The following is a 19,111-nucleotide window of genomic DNA, read 5'->3' as shown; positions in this document are numbered from 1 at the left end:
ATTTGTAAATTTTAAAACATATATTATAAATCTAAGTGATAAGAATTCTTTGTTGTAACAAAATCATAATACCATAATAACCTATTGTTTTTAAAAACAATTCCTTAATATTCCATAATTGTCTCGTAAATACCATACTTTTTTCCTGGCTTTTAATTGAGATCAAATTGAGTTTGTAGATCAATTTAGAGAGAACTGACTTCTTGACAGTGAAGTTTTTGCATCCACAGATGAGTTATGTCTTTACATTTATTGAAGTCTTTTTTTCATTATCCACTTCTCTTTCATTGGCTCTTCATACAGTTTAATTCTTTCATTTGATTTTTTTAAATCTTTGTTGTGGCGTTTGTAAATTATATCCTCTTACTGGTTGTGGTTTGCATTTATGAATGATTTTGATTTATATATGATAATTTTGTCTCCATCTGTGTTTGTAATGTATTTTTTAATCGAATTTATTGTTGCATTTCAAGGAATTCATCAAGTCATCTGCAAATTAGTCATGGTCGGACTTCCTCACTAATTTTTACCTCTAATTTTATTAGCTTCTCTAATTGCGCTGACAGTGTATCCAGATCAGTGTTAAATAACAGTTTTAACAGCAAACATCCATTCCCGGTATGGATGAATAATAAATGAAGGCAAAGATGCTATTATGTGAAAGACTGTTGAAAAATACCATCTTCTTCTAAATGCAAACTCATTTTTCAGTGCTTCAACAACATGATTCATCCTCAGAAGCTACACTAACATGGGACTTCCCTGGCGGTCCAGTGGTTAAGACTCTGAGCTTCCACTGCAGGGGGTGTGGGTTTGATCCCTGGTTGGGTAGCTAAGATCCCACATGCCCTGTGGCTAAAAATTTTTTAAAAACACAGTAATGCAGAGAGATTGAATTTACTTTTTTTTTTTTATTAGTAAAATTCATTCACTTTTTACTGGCAGGTAGGAACCACTTGGAGGTTTCTTTCTCACTTCTGATTTTTGATTCCTATAGGTGTGGTGTAAACTAAGGGAATCACTTGAATATTTTGGACATGTGGTCATGGGCTTCTGCACCAGTTCTTCTAGGTGTCATCTCTTGGGGTGCCATGAACCCTGAATCTATATAAACAAGTATACTTCGGGTGTCCCCAATTGCTAAGGATTTTAAGTTTCATACATAATAAGAATTCAGAAACTTCATGCTGAAAATACAGAAAAGATTGAAATTAATGTCTTATAAAATAAACCTTCTCAAAGAACCCTGAGTCATGCTGATGTAATAAAAAATTAAAACACTGTCTTTCCTTCTAAGTCAAGTGCTTTCAAGTACCAGTCTAATGGATGATGTAATGAGCTACTGTAAGTAAAGAGCTCATAAAAAGGCAAATACAGGGGAGGGAGATAACATGGTGGTCTATACTTCGAGGCCTCTCACTGCCTTGTCCAGCCTCCATGGTGCTCCTTGTTGGCTGCCCCAGGGAGGGATGTGGGTAAACAACTGAATGCGAAACTCTACAAGTACGTTCATTTCTGACACATATACTGCTTTCAGCTTAGATTTTCTCATCATTGGCCAAGAAGTGTAGTAACACACTTGTTTTTACATGGTTTGAGATGCCTTCTGCATCTCTTCATTACTTCCTGTGACTAATGAGAAATGATTAAATATATTTCATATGCCTTAATGACTTTCAAGGGTTTCTAAGTTACCAGTTGGTATTCTTTCCCCATTGAGTTAGGGTGAGAAGTGTTACTTATATTATTTGGTATTAAATATTTATTCTCTCCAAGTTCCTCTCTGCCCCCAACCATCTCATTTTGTACCATCATCATCCCCATCCCTTTTACGGAAGGAAGATGATAGTGACCATCACACCTAATCTTATCAAGGGAATCTAATAAGTAAGATAAGGATGAGAAAGAGAATATATATATATATATATATATATATATAAGTGATAGCAAATGATGACGAATTTGGCTTAGAAATAAATTTTATATTTGCCTATTTTTTGCATTAAAACTTCTGTACATGATTGGAGCTAAGAATTTAAATTCAGACAAGCTTTGCTTATCGCATACTTTTGTCAGAATTATTCTCACACACACCACTTTGCATCAAGCAATCCCAACAAATCCCTCCCTGGGATGGAGTCACTGATACCCTATCTTTTCCCAAGGGTCTCATTACCTGGAGCGCGAATGTTTGAACGGTGGTTCCTGTTTTATTATATATAAACTGACCTAGGAAAATTTCTTCTCCTTCACATTGTTTCGAGACGCCCTGTAAAGAAAACAACAGACACAGAGGTTGTAATGAATGGGTGTTCAGTTACAGTAAACGGAGGCAAGTGTCTGTTCAAGTAGCAACTATTCTCCAGACATCTTTGGGTGTCCTCCGGGGCACAGCGCTATGCTAGCTGCCAGTACTGCCCTATAAACCCAAAAGGTGTTTAACTCTGATGGGGGAGCCCTTAGGCAAGAAACAGGCTAATCAAAGGGCCGAATAGATTCAGATAGAGAGATAAACAAAGAGGTGAGAAAGAGAGATGACAGAGCAAATTCCAAAATTGACTTTGGCCTCATAAATGTATTTGCTATACTTTGAATAAAATAAACACCAAATGAGTCCCTATATTGACCCAATATGCGTGAAACTTAACCAGTTTGCCAAACTTTGATCACACAAATAGCTCCATCCAAAAAGTAAGCTTTTGTTAATTTGTGTATGCAATTACCCTTGTGCTTTTGACCTTCCTTCTTTAACCTTTATTTATTTTTTCACTATCAAATATTTTTTTTCTTTTTAGTCATCCATTTAATACACATCAGTGTATACATGTCAATCCCAATTGCCCAATTCATCACATCACCACCCCCACCCCACTGACGCTTTCCCCCCTTGGTGTCCATATGTTTTTCCTCTACTTCTGTGTCTCAATTTCTGCTTGGCAAACTGGTTCATCTGTACCATTTCTAGGTTCCACATATATGCGTTAATATATGATATATGTTTTTCTCTTTCTGACTTAATTCACTCTGTATGACAGTCTCCAGATCCATCCACATCTCTACAAATGACCCACTTTCGTTCCTTTTTATGGCTGAGTAATATTCCATTGTATATATGTACCACACTTCTTTATCCATTTGTCTGTTGATGGGCATTTAGGTTGACTCCATGACCTGGCTATTGTAAATAGTGCTGCAATGAACATTGGGGTGCATGTGTCTTTTTGAATTATGGTTTTCTCAGGTTATATGCACAGTAGTGGGATTGCTGGGTCATATGGTAATTCTATTTTTAATTCTTTAAGGAACCTCCGTACTGTTCTCCATAGTGGCTGTATCAATTTACATTCCCACCAACAGTGCAAGAGGGTTGCTGTTTCTTCACACCCTCTCCAGCACCTGTTGCTTCTAGATTTTCTGATGCTGCCCATTCTAACTGGTGTGAGGTGATACCTCATTGTAGTTTTGATTTGCATTTCTCTAATAATTAGTGATGTGGAGCAGCTTTTCATGTGCTTCTTGGCCATCTGTATGTCTTCTTTGGAGAAATGTCTATTTAGGTCCTCTGCCCATTTTTGGATTGGGTTGTTTATTTTTTTAATATTGAGCCATATGACCTGTTTATATATTTTGGAGATTAATCCTTTGTCCGATGATTCATTTGCAAATATTTTCTCCCATTCTGAGGGTTGTCTTTTCATCTTGTTTATGGTTTCCTTTGCTATGCAAAAGCTTTGAAGTTTCATTAGGTCCCATTTGTTTATTTCTGTTTTTATTCCCATTACTCTAGGAGGTGGATCAAAAAATATCTTGCTGTGATTTACCTCAAAGAGTGTTCTTCCTACTCTAAGAGTTTTATGGTGTCCAGTCTTACATTTAGGTATCTAATCCATTTTGAGTTTATTTTTGTGTATGGTGTTGGGGAGTGTTCTAATTTCATTCTTTTACATGTAGCTGTCCAGTTTTCCCAGCACCACTTATTGGAAAGACTGTCTTTTCTACATTGTATATCCTTGCCTCCTTTGTCATAGATTAGTTGACCATAGGTACGTGGGTTTATCTCTGGGCTTTCTGTCCTGTTCCATTGATCTATATTTCTGTTTTTGTGCCAGTACCATATTGTCTTGATTACTGTAGCTTTGTAGTATAGTCTGAAGTCAGGGAGTCTGATTCCTCCAGCTCCATTTTTGTCCCTCAAGAGCGCTTTGGCTATTCAGGGTCTTTTGTGTCTCCATACAAATTTTAAGACATTTTGTTCCAGTTCTGTAAAAAAATGCCATTGGTAATTTGATAGGGATTGCATTGAATCTGCAGATTGCTTTCTGTAGTACAGTCATTTTCACAGTATTGATTCTTCCAACCCAAGAACATGGTATATCTCTCCATCTCTTGGTATCATCTTCAATATCTTTCATCAGTGTCTTATAGTTTTCTGCATACAGGTCTTTTGTCTCCTTAGGTAGGTTTATTCCTAGGTATTTTTTTCTTTTTGTTGCAATGGTAAATTGGAGAGTTTCCTTAATTTCTCTTTCAGATTTTTCATCATTAGTATATAGAACTGCAAGAGATTTCTGTGCATTAATTTTGTATCCTGCAGCAATGCCGAATTCATTGATTAGCTCTATTAGTTTTCTGTTGGCATCTTTAGGATTCTCTATGTATGGTATCATGTCATCTGCAAACAGTGACAGTTTTACTTCTTCTTTTCCAAATTGTATTCCTTTTATTTCTTTTTCTTCTCTGATTGCTGTGTCTAGGACTACCAAAACTATGTTGAATAATATTGGTGAGAGGGGACATCCTTGCCTTGTTCCTGATCTTAGATGAAATGCTTTCAGTTTTTCACCATTGAGAATGACGTTTGCTGTGGGTTTGTCATATATGGCCTTTATTATTTTGAAGTACCTTCCCTCTATGCCCACTTTCTGCAGAGTTTTTTTTTATAAATGGTTATTGAATTTGTCAAAAGCTTTTTCTGCATCTATTGACATGATCATATGGTTTTTATTCTTCAGTTTGTTAATACGGTGTATCACATTGATTGCATATATTGAAGAATCCTTGCATCTCTGGGATAAATTCCACTTGATCATGGTGTATGCTCTTTTTAATGTGTGGTTGGATTCTGTTTGCTTGTATTTTGTTGAGGATTTTTGCATCTATATTCATCAGTGATATTGGTCTGTAATTTTCTTTTTTTGTAGTATCTTTGTCTGGTTTTGGTATCAGGGTGATGGTGGCCTCATAGAATGAGTTTGGGAGTGTTCCTTCCTCTGCAGTTTTTTGGAAGAGTTTGAGAAGGATGGGTGTTAGCTCTTCTCTAAATGTTTGATAGAATTCACCTGTGTAGCCATCTTATCCTGGACTTTGGTTTGTTGGAAGATTTTTAATCACAGTTTCAATTTCATTACTTGTGATTGGTCTGTTCATATTTTCTATTTCTTCCTGGTTCAGTCTTGGAAGGTTATACCTTTCTAAGAATTTGTCCATTTCTTCCAGGTTGTCCATTTTATTGGCATAGAGTTGCTTGTAGTAGTCTCTTAGAATGCTTTGTATTTCTGTGGTGTTTGTTGTAACTTCTCCTTTTTCATTTCTAATTTTATTGATTTGAGTCTCCTCCCTCTTTTTCTTGATGAGTCTGGCTAATGGTTTATCAATTTTGCTTATCTTCTCAAAGAACCAGCTTTTAGTTTTATTGATCTTTGCTATTGTTTTCTTTGTTTCTATTTCATTTATTTCTGCTCTGATCTTTATGATTTATTTCCTTCTGCTAACTTTGAATTTTGTTTGTTCTTCTTTCTCTAGTTCCTCTAGGTGTAAGGTTAGATTGTTTATTTGAGATTTTTTTTGTTTCTTGAGATCAGCTTGTATAGCTATAAACTTCCCTCTTAGAAAGGTTTTTGCTGCATCCCATAGGTTTTGGATCATCATGTTTTCATTGTCATTTGTCTCTAGGTATTTTCTGATTTCCTCTTTGATTTCTTCAGTGATCTCTTGGTTATTTAGTAATGTATTGTTTAGCCTCCATGTGTTTGTGGGGTTTTTTTTGTTGTTGTTGTTTTTTGTTTTTGTGGTATGCGGGCCTCTCACTGCGGTGGCCTCTCCCGTTGTGGAGCACAGGCTCCGGACATGCAGGCTCGGTGGCCATGGCTCACGGGCCCAGCCGCTCCGCGGCATGTGGGATCTTCCCAGACCGGGGCACGAACTCGTGTCCCCTGCATCAGCAGGTGGACTCTCAACCACTGCACCACCAGGGAAGCCCTGTTTGTGTTTTTTACATTTTTTCCCCTGTAATTCATTTCTAATCTCATAGCATTGTGGACAGAAAAGATGCTTGATATGACTTCAATTTTCTTAAATTTACTGAGGCTTGATTTGTGACCCAAGATGTGATCTATCCTGGAGACTGTTCTGTGCACACTTGAGAAGAAAGTGTAATCTGCTGTTTTTGGATAGAATGTCCTATAAATATAAATTAAATCTATCTGGTCTATTGTGTCATTTAAAGCTTCTGTTTCCTTACTTATTTTCATTTTGGATGATCTGTCCATTGGTGTAAGTGAGGTGTTAAAGTCCCCCACTATTATTGTGTTACTGTTGATTTCCTCTTTTATAGCCGTTAGCAGTGCCTTATGTATTGAGGTGCTCCTATGTTGGCTGCATACATATTTTTAATTGTCATATCTTCTTCTTGGATTGATACCTTGATCATTATGTAGTGTCCTTCCTTGTCTCTTGTAACATTCTTTATTTTAAAGGCTATTTTATCTGATATGAGTATTGCTACTCCAGCTTTCTTTTGATTTCCATTTGCATGGAATATCTTTTTCCATCCCCTCACCTTCAGTCTGTGTGTCCCTAGGTCTGAAGTGGGTCTCTTGTAGACAGCATATATATGGGTCTTGTTTCTGTATCCATTCAGCAAGCCTGTGCCTCTTGGTTGGAGCATTTAATCCATTCATGTTTAAGGTAATTATCGATATGTATGTTCCTTTGACCATTTTCTTAATTGTTTTGGGTTTGTTTTTGTAGGTCCTTTTCTTCTGTTGTGTTTCCCACTTAGAGAAGTTCCTTTAGCATTTGTTGTAGAGCTGGTTTGGTGGTGCTGAATCTCTTAGTTTTTGCTTGTCTGTAAAGCTTTTGATTTCTCCATGGAATCTGAATGAGATCCTTGCCAGGTAGAGTACTCTTGGTTGTAGGTTCTTCCCTTTCATCACTTTAAGTATATCATGCCACTCCCTTCTGGCTTGTAGAGTTTCTGCTGAGAAATCAGCTGTTAACCTTATGGGAGTTCGCTTGTGTGTTATTTGTCATGTTTCCCTTGCTGCTTTCAATAATTTTTCTTTGTCTTTATTTTTTGCCAGTTTGATTACTATGTGTCTCGGCGTGTTTCTCCTTGGGTTTATCCTATATGGGACTCACTGCACTTCCTGGACTTGGGTGGCTATTTCCTTTCCCATGTTAGGGAAGTTTTTGGTTATAATCTCTTCAAATATTTTCTCTGGTCCTTTCTTGCTCTCTTCTCCTTCTGTGACCCCTATAATGCGAATGTCATTGCGTTTAATGTTGTCCCAGAGGTCTCTTAGGCTGTCTTCATTTATTTTCATTCTTTTTTCTTTATTCTGTTCCACAGCAGTGAATTCCACCATTCTGCCTTCCAGGTCACTTATCCATTCTTCTGCCTCAGTTATTCTGCTATTGATTCCTTCTAAGAGGTGAAGGTATAACCTCTGCATGAATGGTGGGCTGTACACCTCCACCCCCAGCACATTGGCCAAGCTGAAACCCCCTGGGCACAAGGTTGCAGGATTCCTGGGGTCAAACTTCTGGATACCACACTCTGCAGTCTCTACTAGATTCCTTCTAGTAGTTTTCATTTCAGTTATTTTATTGTTCATCTCTGTTTCTTTAATTCTTCTAGGTCTTTGTTAAACATTTCTTGCGTCTTCACGATCTTTGCCTCCATTCTTTTTCTGAGGTCCTGAATCATCTTCACTATCATTATTCTGAATTCTTTTTCTAGAAGGTTGCCTATCTCCACTTCATTAAGTTGTTTTTCTGGGGTTTTATCTTGTTCCTTCATCTGTTACATAGCCCTCTGCCTTTTCATCTTGTCTATTTCTCTGTGAATGTGGTTTTTGTTCCATAGGCTGCAGGATTGTAGTTCTTCTTGCTTCTCTCTACCCTTTAAAATTGAAGATTTTTGAGAGGAGAGCACACTGGTGGAAGTTAATTTACCCTGTAAATCTAAAGTTTATTGTTAGGTTCCTTGAATCATAGTAACACAATAAAATAAAGATTTCATGAGTTCAGTCATTTTATTCAATATAATGAAAATCATAATATCAACATTCAAACTATTTATAAATTAATTTTTTCAAAGAATTGGATACATCATGACTAAATAATGCACTCACAATTTTATATAATATATATTATATATTCAATTATTTCTAATATATATTATATTCAATTATATATAATATATTCTATTATATATAATATACATATTCATCTATATATTGACATATCAATATACATATTTCACATTTTATATATATATATAAAGTCTCATATAGTTCCTGTAGCCTGTTGAGAGGCATGCTACTTTTATTTCCACCTTCTTTATCATTCTATTTTAATTTCACTTGGTTCATAAATTCACTAATATTAGAGAAAAACAATGAGAAGTACTTTTTCTTACTAAAGGATTCTTGCCTGAAGTATTCATCCATAAAATCCCTCTATAATGAGCAACTGTGCACACTTTTGTGAGACAGGGTTTGATCTGCTCAAATCCAACATAGCTCAACTATAGGTGTCTGCAGACACTGACTGTGGATGGCATCAGGCTTGCATCAAAGGACAGTAGTCTCTGTGTTTTATAACTCCAGGACCATGGCATTTAATGGTTTGAATGACACACAAGGCAGGCTGAGCACCCTTGTTTAACTCTGAGCCCTCCTTTGGATAGGAACACGAAGGGATTGAAGTAAGGCATAAACCTCTGAGGAAAACATGGGAGCAGACACTGAGAGAAAAACATCTGGAGATGGCCAAATGGTGACTGGTATAGTGGCCTGGAAAAAACTCACGCTACCCTGGCTGTAGGGGGAACCAACAGCATGCTGGTGCTGATGTTTACTGCAAGGGCCCAGAAAGGGCCAGAGCTGGGGCCGTGCAATGGGGCCCAGCATGAGGTTGAGGGGTCTCCACATCTGAGAGTGGGCTAACTGTCTTTTTAAGAAGCAGTTATACCCTGGTCATCACCCCTGCCCTTGTCCAGAAAAGGATTTTCTTTTTCCCCCCAGCTCTACGAAAGTTGACCTCAGGAGCACCCTGCAAAACTAAGAGGTGAAGGTATAACCTCTGCATGAATGGTGGGCTGTGCACCTCCACACCCAGCACATTGGCCAAGCTGAAACCCCCTGGGCACAAGGTTGCAGGATTCCTGGGGTCAAACTTCTGGATACCACACTCTGCAGTCTCCAACCAGACCACCTAGCCGTGAAGCTCACTGTTGACTTGCCTCTCATGTGTGCAGCAAAAGCCAGCCACCAGACACATGTGGAAAGCAACTAACAAGAAACATGGAGCCCCTGTTAACAAATAGGAAAGGGGGTACTTGGGAGTAAAGATGTGAGGGAGCTAAAAACATGGAACAAAACTGTAATTGCATCCAGTAATATAGGAAAACATATACACTCTAGAAAAAGGAGTATTTATAGAAAAAGAGTCTTAGAATAATCATGACAGCAGAAATGAAAAATTTAGCACAGGGTTTAAAATATAAATTGATAAAATATTCCAGAAGGTGGAACAGAAAACAAAGAAGAAAAATAAGATCGAAAAGATTTTTAAAATAATAGATTAGACAAAACTACAATGAGGTATCACCTCACACCAGTCAGAATGTCCATCATCAAAAAATCTAGAAACAATAAATGCTGGAGAGGGTGTGGAGAAAAGGGAACCCTCTTGCACTGTTGGTGGAAATGTAAATTGATACAGCCACTATGGAGAACAGTATGGAGGTTCCTTAAAAAGCTAAAAATAGAACTACTGTATGACCCAGCAATCCCAATACTGGGAATATACCCTGAGAAAACCATAATTCAAAAAGAGTCAAGTACCACAATGTTAATTGCAACACTATTTACAATAGGGCATGGAAGCAACCTAAGTGTCCGTCGACAGATGAATGGATAAAGAAGATGTGGCACATATATACAATGGAATATTACTCAGCCATAAAAATAAATGAAATTGAGTTATTTGTAGTGAGGTGGGTGGACATAGAGTCTGTCATACAGAGTGAAGTAAGTCAGAAAGAGAAAAACAAATATCTTATGCTAACACATATATATGGAATCTAAAAAAATTTTTTAAAAATGGTCATGAAGAACCTAGGGGCAAGACAGGAATAAAGACACAGACCTCCTAGATAATGGACTTGAGGATATGGGGAGGGGGAAGGGTAAGTTGGAGCAAAGTGAGAGAGTGGCATGGACACATATACACTACCAAACGTAAAATAGATAGCTAGTGGGAAGCAGCCGCATAGCACAGGGAGATCAGCTCGGTGCTTTGTGACCGCCTAGAGGGGTGGGATAGGGAGGGTAGGAGGGAGGTAGACGCAAGAGGGAAGAGATATGGGGACATAGGTATATGTATAACTGATTCACTTTGTTATAAAGCAGAAACTAACACACCATTGTAAAGCAATTATACTCCAATAAAGATGTTAAAAAAAATAGATTAGATAAGTCAAATCCCCAGGATGTGGACATGAAACCCCCTGACAACAATTGTGCATTAGGCCTGGCCAGCAACCAGGTTGGAGCAGATGAGCAGTGCTCCAGAGGATATCTTTAAAAAATAAAAAAGAAATTATTTATAAAGTATCTGACATGAATGGGCAGAATGGGAGGATATTTACACATCTGAAGAAGAGGTTGGAAATGTTTTCATGATAGAAATATAGATAACTAAGCAAATTAAATTAAAATGAGGCAATTATCCTCAAGAACATCAAAATTTTCATATAAAGAAAATAGTATTCCAGTGCATTGTATGACTCAACTAAAACAATATTGTTCACAGAGTCACAGTGAAAATGTTGGCTATGGATTGAAACTGAGATAAGCCGTCTGGCAGTGTCTCACACATGAAACACGGATTCAGATCTAGCAATTCCGCTCTGTGGCACAAACCCAAGAGAAATGAAGCCTGAGGTCCACAGAAAACCTTGTACACAGCTCCTCACAGCAGATTTATTCATAATAGTCAAATAGGTGGGAACCATTCAAATGTCCAGCAACTGATGAACGAATCAATAAAAGGGGTCTATCCATATAAGAAAATATTATCCAGCAATTAAAAATATGAAGTACTGACACATTATAACATACATGAACCTTGGAAACATGCTGAGTGAAAGAAGCCATTCACAAAAGACCAGTACTTCCCTGGTGGCGCAGTGGTTAGGAATCCGCCTGCCAGTTCAGGGGACACAGGTTCGAGCCCTGGTCTGGGAAGATCCCACATGCCATGGAGCAACTGGGCCTGTGCGCCACAACTACTGAGGCTGCACTCTAGAGCCCGCAAGCCACAACTACTGAGGTCTGTGTGCCTAGAGCCCACGGTCTGCAACAAAGAGAAGCCACCACTCGCTGCAACTAGAGAAAGCCTGCGCACAGCAACGGAGACCCAAAGCAGCCAAAAATTAATTAATTCATTCATTAAAAAAACCAAAAGACCACGTATTATATGATTCCATTTTATACAAAATATCCAAAATAGGGAAAGCTACAGGTACAAAGTAGATTAGTGGTTGTCAGCGGCTGGGGGTGTGAGGTGGGGGATGGGAAGTGACAGCTAAGGGGTGCAGGCTTTCTTTGGAGAATAGTAAAAATATTCTAAAATTGATCATGTTGATGGTTACACAACTCTAAGTTGTGTACTAAGTGTACACTTTACATGACTGAATCAGCAGAGTGTGAATTATATCTCAATAAACCTGTTTGGTTTTTTTTTTAAGTTAAGACATAAACATTTTGGGAGAATGGGAGAGGCATGGAAGAGAACTAATCTCCATTTTCCATTAGAGGAAGTCAGTAGATAATAATCAAAACTGAAAAATCAAGGAATAACAGTAAAAGCAAACATGAAGTCAGTAATGACATAAGCAGCTAAAACTGTTGCAAGGGGAAGCTTCCAGAGAGTAAAAATTGAGGTGGGAGAAGTGGGACAAGGGAAAATCATGTTTCCTTATAAACATGGGAATGTTTCTTTTTAAATTATACTTGTATAACTTTGATAAAAGTAAACAATAGAATTAAGTAATAGTAATCATCTGGTCCAACCCTCTTACTTTGTAGATGACAAAACAGAGATCCAGGAAGTAAGTGATTTTCTCACAGTGATACAAATGGTTAGCTGCACAGTTCAGATGAGATCCCAGCTCCCAATTCCTAACCAATCATCTACTATAACCCCTTCTGAATGAAGATTTAGACAGCTTCTCACATAGACAGAAAATTCCTTGGGTGCGCTGGAGATGTTTCCTGAGGGAGACACCTTCTCTGCGATGTGCTCCATGGTGACAGCAGTTGGTATGATCTTCCTGGCAAGCTTGATTAGGGCATGACCCTGGGAACCTGGAAAGGCCCAGCACTTCCCAGGGTGGACATCCGGCTGGAAAGAAAACACTGCATTAATCTTTTATCTGCTTATATAAATCCACTCCTACAATGTTGGCCAGCTAATCACTATTGACCAAAGAACTTGCTTATGCCTATAATATGAAGGCACTGTGTGGGATGTATCAAACAGGAAAGTTTCCATGATACCCATAGTTTTGGTTGTGCTGATGTCAATCAGAGCCTTTTATTGTGTGAGTATGTTTTCTTTTATTGCTCTAACTAGACTGTAAGTTGCTACAGGCAGCTAGTTGGTATGAGTGGTGAAGGCACTGGTGAAGACAGTGCTGGTGGTGGTAATGAAGAGGGTGGTGGCAGTCACTGTGGTGACAATGATGGCAGGTGATGATGGTGATGGTGGTGGTGATGGTAGTAGTGGTGATGATAATGGTGGTGATAGCAAAGCTGGCTATACTGGTGGTAAGGAAGAAAGATGATGTCTACCATTTTCTAGATCTAGACTGTACTCTGGAGTGAGATCTATACATTTGCCACTGAAGGTATTTCTAAACTGGAAATAAATTCAGGTGTGTAGTTATAGTTAAGAAGAACTGTACTGTCAGTTGGTGTCTAATGCCTTTTGAATTGAACTGAAATGATAGTGAAAATCTTACTTGGAAATTTCTCCTATTATAATTGGACTTTATAAAAATGTGTTGGCCTGAACAGCACATAGCACAGTACTTGCACTTAGGGGTCATGCATCTTCAACAAGTGTTTGTTGAGTGACTGAAGTTTTCAGTGGAAAAGGAAGACCACAGAATCAACTTAAAGAAAAGATATGGAATGTGTATGTTTTATTTGAGAAGTACATACTGTAGTTCACTGATCTTAGAATAATAAATAATTATTAATTAATTAATTAACCATAGTTAATTGCCAATAAGTAGGAAATATTTCACGTACTTTGATGACTGTAAAAATGCAAGAGTACAGTTTCAGTTTCCCTGACAAGTTCAGAGTTGTTGCCATTTCAGACATTAAAATTTTTCCTGATAAGTGATAGGAACAGAATGCTAAAATATAAACAGGTTATTTTAAATCTAGCTTTTACCTGGAGAATGATATCTGGAGGCATTTCATAATTTAAGAACCCAATCCCATGCCAGTAGAGTTTTGTTTTATTATTTTTGTAACTTTCTGAGGTCCCAGCTTCAAGAACAGAGGCTCCTGAAATTACAAAATAATTTTTAAAATTAAAAAATCACACAATTCAAAACACCATTTAGATTTTAATGTTGTTGGGAAACTATTACTAGGCAACTTACAAATAAGGTAAAATTCATACCAGGAAACTGATAAGAAAATTATGACTTTCAGCTTTCACTACCACTGAAATTTTGTCACTTTGAGAAAACCATTCTTACTCTGTGTGGTTTCACAAAATTTCTGGAACTGATATTACAATAAAAAATTGAAATCTGGAGCAATTGATTTAGACATGGAAATATTATGTGTACTGTATTTATTAGCTAAGGAGACATATGGATCCCCATACTTCAACAAGTCAGTGATAAATAAGCCCAATTCAATCAAAAACAAAAGCAGAATGACCAGCAATGTCATAAATGTACTAACAAGTTGTATTCATAACAGCCATTCTGCAGATTTATTGAGCTTTCATTTTAATCAAAGAAATATAAAATATACTCATCAAATATTATCCCTTCAGGTTACTTCATTTTAGAAGCAAAATGTATCTGATACATAAGAAATAAAGAAAATGCAAATCACTTCCTTAAATTCCATCTGGATATCACAATACAACATTAAAAAGACACGTACGTGGTGAATATCAGATCACCAGTGCCTTTTCTAAGATGGTAGGATTTGAAATAGTGAATGTACCCAGGGATGCAGGACTTAGCAAGTAGAAACACAGATTCCCAGTTAAATTTTAATTTTACATAAACTATGAATAATCTTTTAGTACAGTTACGTCCCATACAATATCTGGGACATATACTAAAAAATTGTTTGCTGTTTACCTGAAACTCAGATTTCATGGAGCATCCTTTATTTTACCTGGCAACCCTGTGAGTACCTTGTTTTTGAGTGCTGATACGGTCTGCTTGGTCAATGAATTTTCCTGCTGGGCTGACTGGTTGGACGGGAATTAAACTTCCACATACTGATGTGAGGACTGACCCCACTCCAGCCATAATCTAGTTCAGAAAACGCTAATTGTGGCAGGTAGGGTTTTTAAGTAATTCAAATTCACTTTTCTCATTCTCATTTTTTAAGTTTCTATTCAGCTTTATTGAGATATACATACTACCCAATTTACTCATTTAAAGTGTACAATTCAGTGGTTTTTAGCATATTCACAGAGTTGCACAACCACGACCGCAATCAACATTAGAACACTTTCAATCAGCACCCAAAGAAACCCTATTGCACTCAGCGGTCACTCCCCCGAACCGCACCTCATCCCTAGGCAATCACTGACCTACTTGCTATCTACATTTGCCTATTCTGGACCTTCTCTCTTGCTGTCTCTTTGTAGTCAATCACAGTAGTAGCCTTTTGAATATGGCTACTTTCACTTAGCACAATTGAGCACGTTTGAGCTTCCTGGCAGGTATAATGAATGTGTTCCTTCTTATTGCTGAGTAACATTCCACCGTATGGATACATCACAACTAGCTATTCCTTCATCTATTTCCAGTTTTGGTGACAATGAATAAAGTTGCTGTAGACATTCTCAGACAGGTTTTATTGTGAACATAAGTTTAAACTTCTCTTAGGTAAATATTGATACATAGAGGTGGAATTGCTGGCTCATACATGTTATGTTTAACTTCATAAGAAATTGTCAAATGTCATACCCTAGTGAAGTAAGTCAGACAGAGAAAGACAATTATTGTATGTTTTCACTTATATGTGGAATCTAAATAATAAAACGAGTGAGTGACTATAACAAAACAGAAACAGACTCATTGATACAAAAGAGCAAACTAGTGGTTACCAAAGGGGAGAGGGCTGGGGGGAGGGGCAAGATAGGGGAAGGGGATTAAGAAGTGCAAACTACGAGGTATAAAATAAATAAGATACAAGGATATAATGCACAGCACTGGGAATATAACCAATATTTTATATGTAATGACTTTAAATGGAGTATAAGCTATAAAAATATTGAATGACTGTGTTGTACACCTGAAACTAATGCAACATTGTAAATCAACTATATTTCAATTTTAAAAAGAAAAGAAAGAAAGAAATTGGCAAATGGTTTTCCAAAAATGGCTGTACCACCGTTACATTCTCTCCAGCCCCGTGTAAGAGTTCTGCTTGCTTTCCATTGCTGCCGCCATTTCACGCGTCAGGTTTTGTTTGTTTGCTGTTCTAATGGGTATATCTACATTTCACTCATGGATACTAATGATGAGCATTTTTTCATGTGCTTTTTTGACATGTATATATCTTCTTTGATGAGGTGGCTTTCAAATCGTTTGCTCACTTTTTATTGGATTGGCTGTTTTCTTACCATTGAAATTTGAGTGTTTATAAATTGTGGGTATAAGTCCTTTGTCAAGTATTTGGTTTGCAGTCCTGTCTCCCAGCCTGTGAATTGTCTTTTCATTCTCTTCAATGGCTTTTTCCAAGCAGAAGTTTTAAATTTAGATGAAGTCCAAATTATCCATTCTTTTCTTTTTCCGGATCACATTTTGGGTATTGTGTCTAAGAAATCTTTTCCCAACTCAAAGTCACAAAAACTTTCTCTTATTTTTTCTTCTAGAAGTTTTATAGTTTTAAGCTTTATATTTAGATCATACTTTTTACATTTAACGCATTTTGAGTTAACTTTTGTAAGGTGTGAGCCAAGGTTTATTTTTGCATACGAATGTCCAACTCTTCCAGCACCATCAACTTGCTTTTTCTCCTTTGTCAAAAGTTAATTAGTGTGGGACTATTTCTGGACTTTTTATTATGTTTCATTAATTTAATCGACATCACATTCTCTCATTACTGTAACTTTATAGTAAGCTTTCAAATCAGTGTGAGTCCTCCGAATTTGTTCTTCTTTTCAAAACTGTTTTGGCTATTTTAGAAAGAGCTTGTAGATTTCTACAAACAATCATGCTGAGATTTTGACTGGGATTGTGTTGAATCAATAGACTGGTTAGGAAGAATTGCCATCTTACCAATATTGGTGCCTCTAATACACAAACTTGGAAGATCTGTCCACTTTTTTAGGTCTTCTGTTATTTCTTTCATTAGTGGTTTTTTGTTTTTTTGTTTTTTTTTTTGCTTTTAGCATGTTTTTCACTGCTGTTGTGAATAAGACTGTTTTTAAAATTTATTTTTCCAATTTCTTATTACTAGCATCTAAAAATTATATATATACAGTTGAACTTACTAACTTCACTTATTAGTTCTAGTAGATTTTTTGATGATTCTCTACATAAATCATCATGTTGTCTGTGAATACGGAGTTTTTTATTTCTTCCTCTCCAATTTGCTTGCTTCTTTCTTCTTTCCCTCTCTTCCCCTCCCCACCCCCACTCTTCCCTCCCCTTCTCTCTCTGATTCTTGTCTTAATTTACTGTTAGGAATTCTAGTACAGTGTTGACTAGGACAGAGTATAGTTCTTTCATCTTAGTTAAATTTATTCCTAGGCATTTTATTCTTTCTGGTGCAATTGTAAATGGAGTTGTTTTCTTTATTTCTGTTTCTGATAATTTGTTATTAGTGTATAGAAATGCAGCAGATTTTTATGTATTAATTTTGTATCCTGCAACTTTAATGAATTCATTTATTGGTTGTAATAGTTTTTTGGTAGAGTTTTTATGGTTCTCTGTATATGGTATCATGTCATCTGCAAATAGTGACAGTTTTATTTCTTTTTCTCCCATTTGGATACCTTTTACTTCTTTTTCTTCTCTGATTGCTGTGGCTGGGACAACCAATACTACATTGAACAAAAGTGGTGAGAGTAGGCATCTTTGTCTAGATCCTGATCTTAGAGGAAAGTGCTCAGCTTTTCACTGTTGAGTATGACGTTAGCTCTGAGTTTGTCACATATGGCTTTATTATGTTGAGGTGTGTTCCCTCTGTACATACTTTGTCTCTGTATTTTTTTAGTGGTTGCTCTGGCAATCTTAACACACATAACTAACCTTTCAAAGTCAATTTCGAGCTAATATTTTACCAAGAGGTCCCTTTAACTTCACCCATTGACCTTTCCTTAAGAGTTGTCCATCTACATATATTAAAACCCCATCAGCTAATGTTATAATTTTTCTTTTCAACAGTCATACCTATTTTAAAGAACTTAAGAAAATTGTCTCATAGTTATAGATATTTGTCTTATCTGTCGTTCTTTCTTCTTTCCTGAAGTTCCAAGTTTCATTTTGGTGTCATTTCCCTTGGCCCTGAAGAACTTCCTTTAGCAGATCTGTTGACTAAGAAGTCCCTTGGTTTCCCTTCTAAGAATGACTTCATTTCACCCTCATTCTCTTTTTGTTTTTTTTTTAACTTGGTTGCACTGGGTCTTGGTTGTGGCAGGTGGGCTCCTTAGTTGCAGCACACTGGCTCCTTAGTTGTGGCATGTGAACTCTTAGTTGCAGCATGCATGTGGGATCTAGTTCCCTGACCAGGGATTGAAACTGGGCCCCCTGAATCGAGAGCATGGAGTCTTAACCACTGCGCCACCAGGGAAGTCCCTCATCCTCATTCTTAAAGGATATTTTTACTGGATCTGCATTGGCATTTCCTTTATTTCAGTGCTTTACAGTGTAGTTCCCTTCTCTTCTGGTCTCCTTGGTTTTCGATAAGAAATCTGCAGTCATTTGTATCATTATTCTCCCATATTAATGTGTGTGTTTTGTTCCTCTAGCTGCTTTCAAGACTTCCTCATCTTTGGTTTTGTGAAATTTATGATGTGTCTGGATATAGTTTTCCTTGACTTTATCTTGTTTCTGATTTCCTCAGTTTCTTGACTCTATAAATTTACTTAACAAAATTGGGGATGTTTTCAGCTATTATTTCTTCAAATAAATTATTTTTCTGCATTTATCTCTTATTTGCTTCTGAGACTACAAGGATGAGAACGTTAGACCTTTTCATATATGTCCCATAGGTTTCTGAAGCTGTTTCATTTTTTTCAAAATTGTTTCCATTTTTTCCCACTTCTTCAGATTGGATAATTTCTACTGATCTTCAGTTTCACTAATTCTTTTCTCTTGTCATTGTCCTATTATTAAGCCCATATAATGAATTTTTTTCAGATGTTGTATTTTCATTTCTCAAATTTTCATCTGGCTATTTTCTATAGTTTCTCTGTCTTGGCTGAGAGATCATATCTTTTCATTCATTTTAGCTGTACTTACCTTTACCACGTGAAGCCTAGTTACACTACCTGCCTTCAGAGTCTCTGTGTGATAATCCAACATCTTTGTCCTGATGGAGTG

At 36.9% G+C, this 19,111-nt stretch overlaps 1 protein-coding gene across 1 annotated transcript in view; it reads right to left on the bottom strand.

The window, feature by feature from the left end:
• Positions 1 to 1,067: 1,067 nt before the first annotated feature.
• The window catches only part of SUN3 (Sad1 and UNC84 domain containing 3), a 39,766-nt gene continuing 21,722 nt past the window's right edge, over positions 1,068 to 19,111 (bottom strand). The window contains exons 7-10 of the mRNA XM_060156241.1: positions 13,753 to 13,868; positions 12,526 to 12,693; positions 2,177 to 2,269; positions 1,068 to 1,187 (exon numbers count right to left, since the gene is read on the bottom strand). Of these exons, the coding sequence (XP_060012224.1) occupies positions 1,068 to 1,187; positions 2,177 to 2,269; positions 12,526 to 12,693; positions 13,753 to 13,868 (497 nt within the window). The remainder of the gene's footprint in view (positions 1,188 to 2,176; positions 2,270 to 12,525; positions 12,694 to 13,752; positions 13,869 to 19,111) is intronic.

Source organism: Lagenorhynchus albirostris, chromosome 8 (assembly GCF_949774975.1).
Source record: "Lagenorhynchus albirostris chromosome 8, mLagAlb1.1, whole genome shotgun sequence".
NCBI classification, from domain to species: domain Eukaryota; kingdom Metazoa; phylum Chordata; class Mammalia; order Artiodactyla; family Delphinidae; genus Lagenorhynchus; species Lagenorhynchus albirostris.
This window is presented reverse-complemented; position numbering and strand designations above follow the sequence as displayed.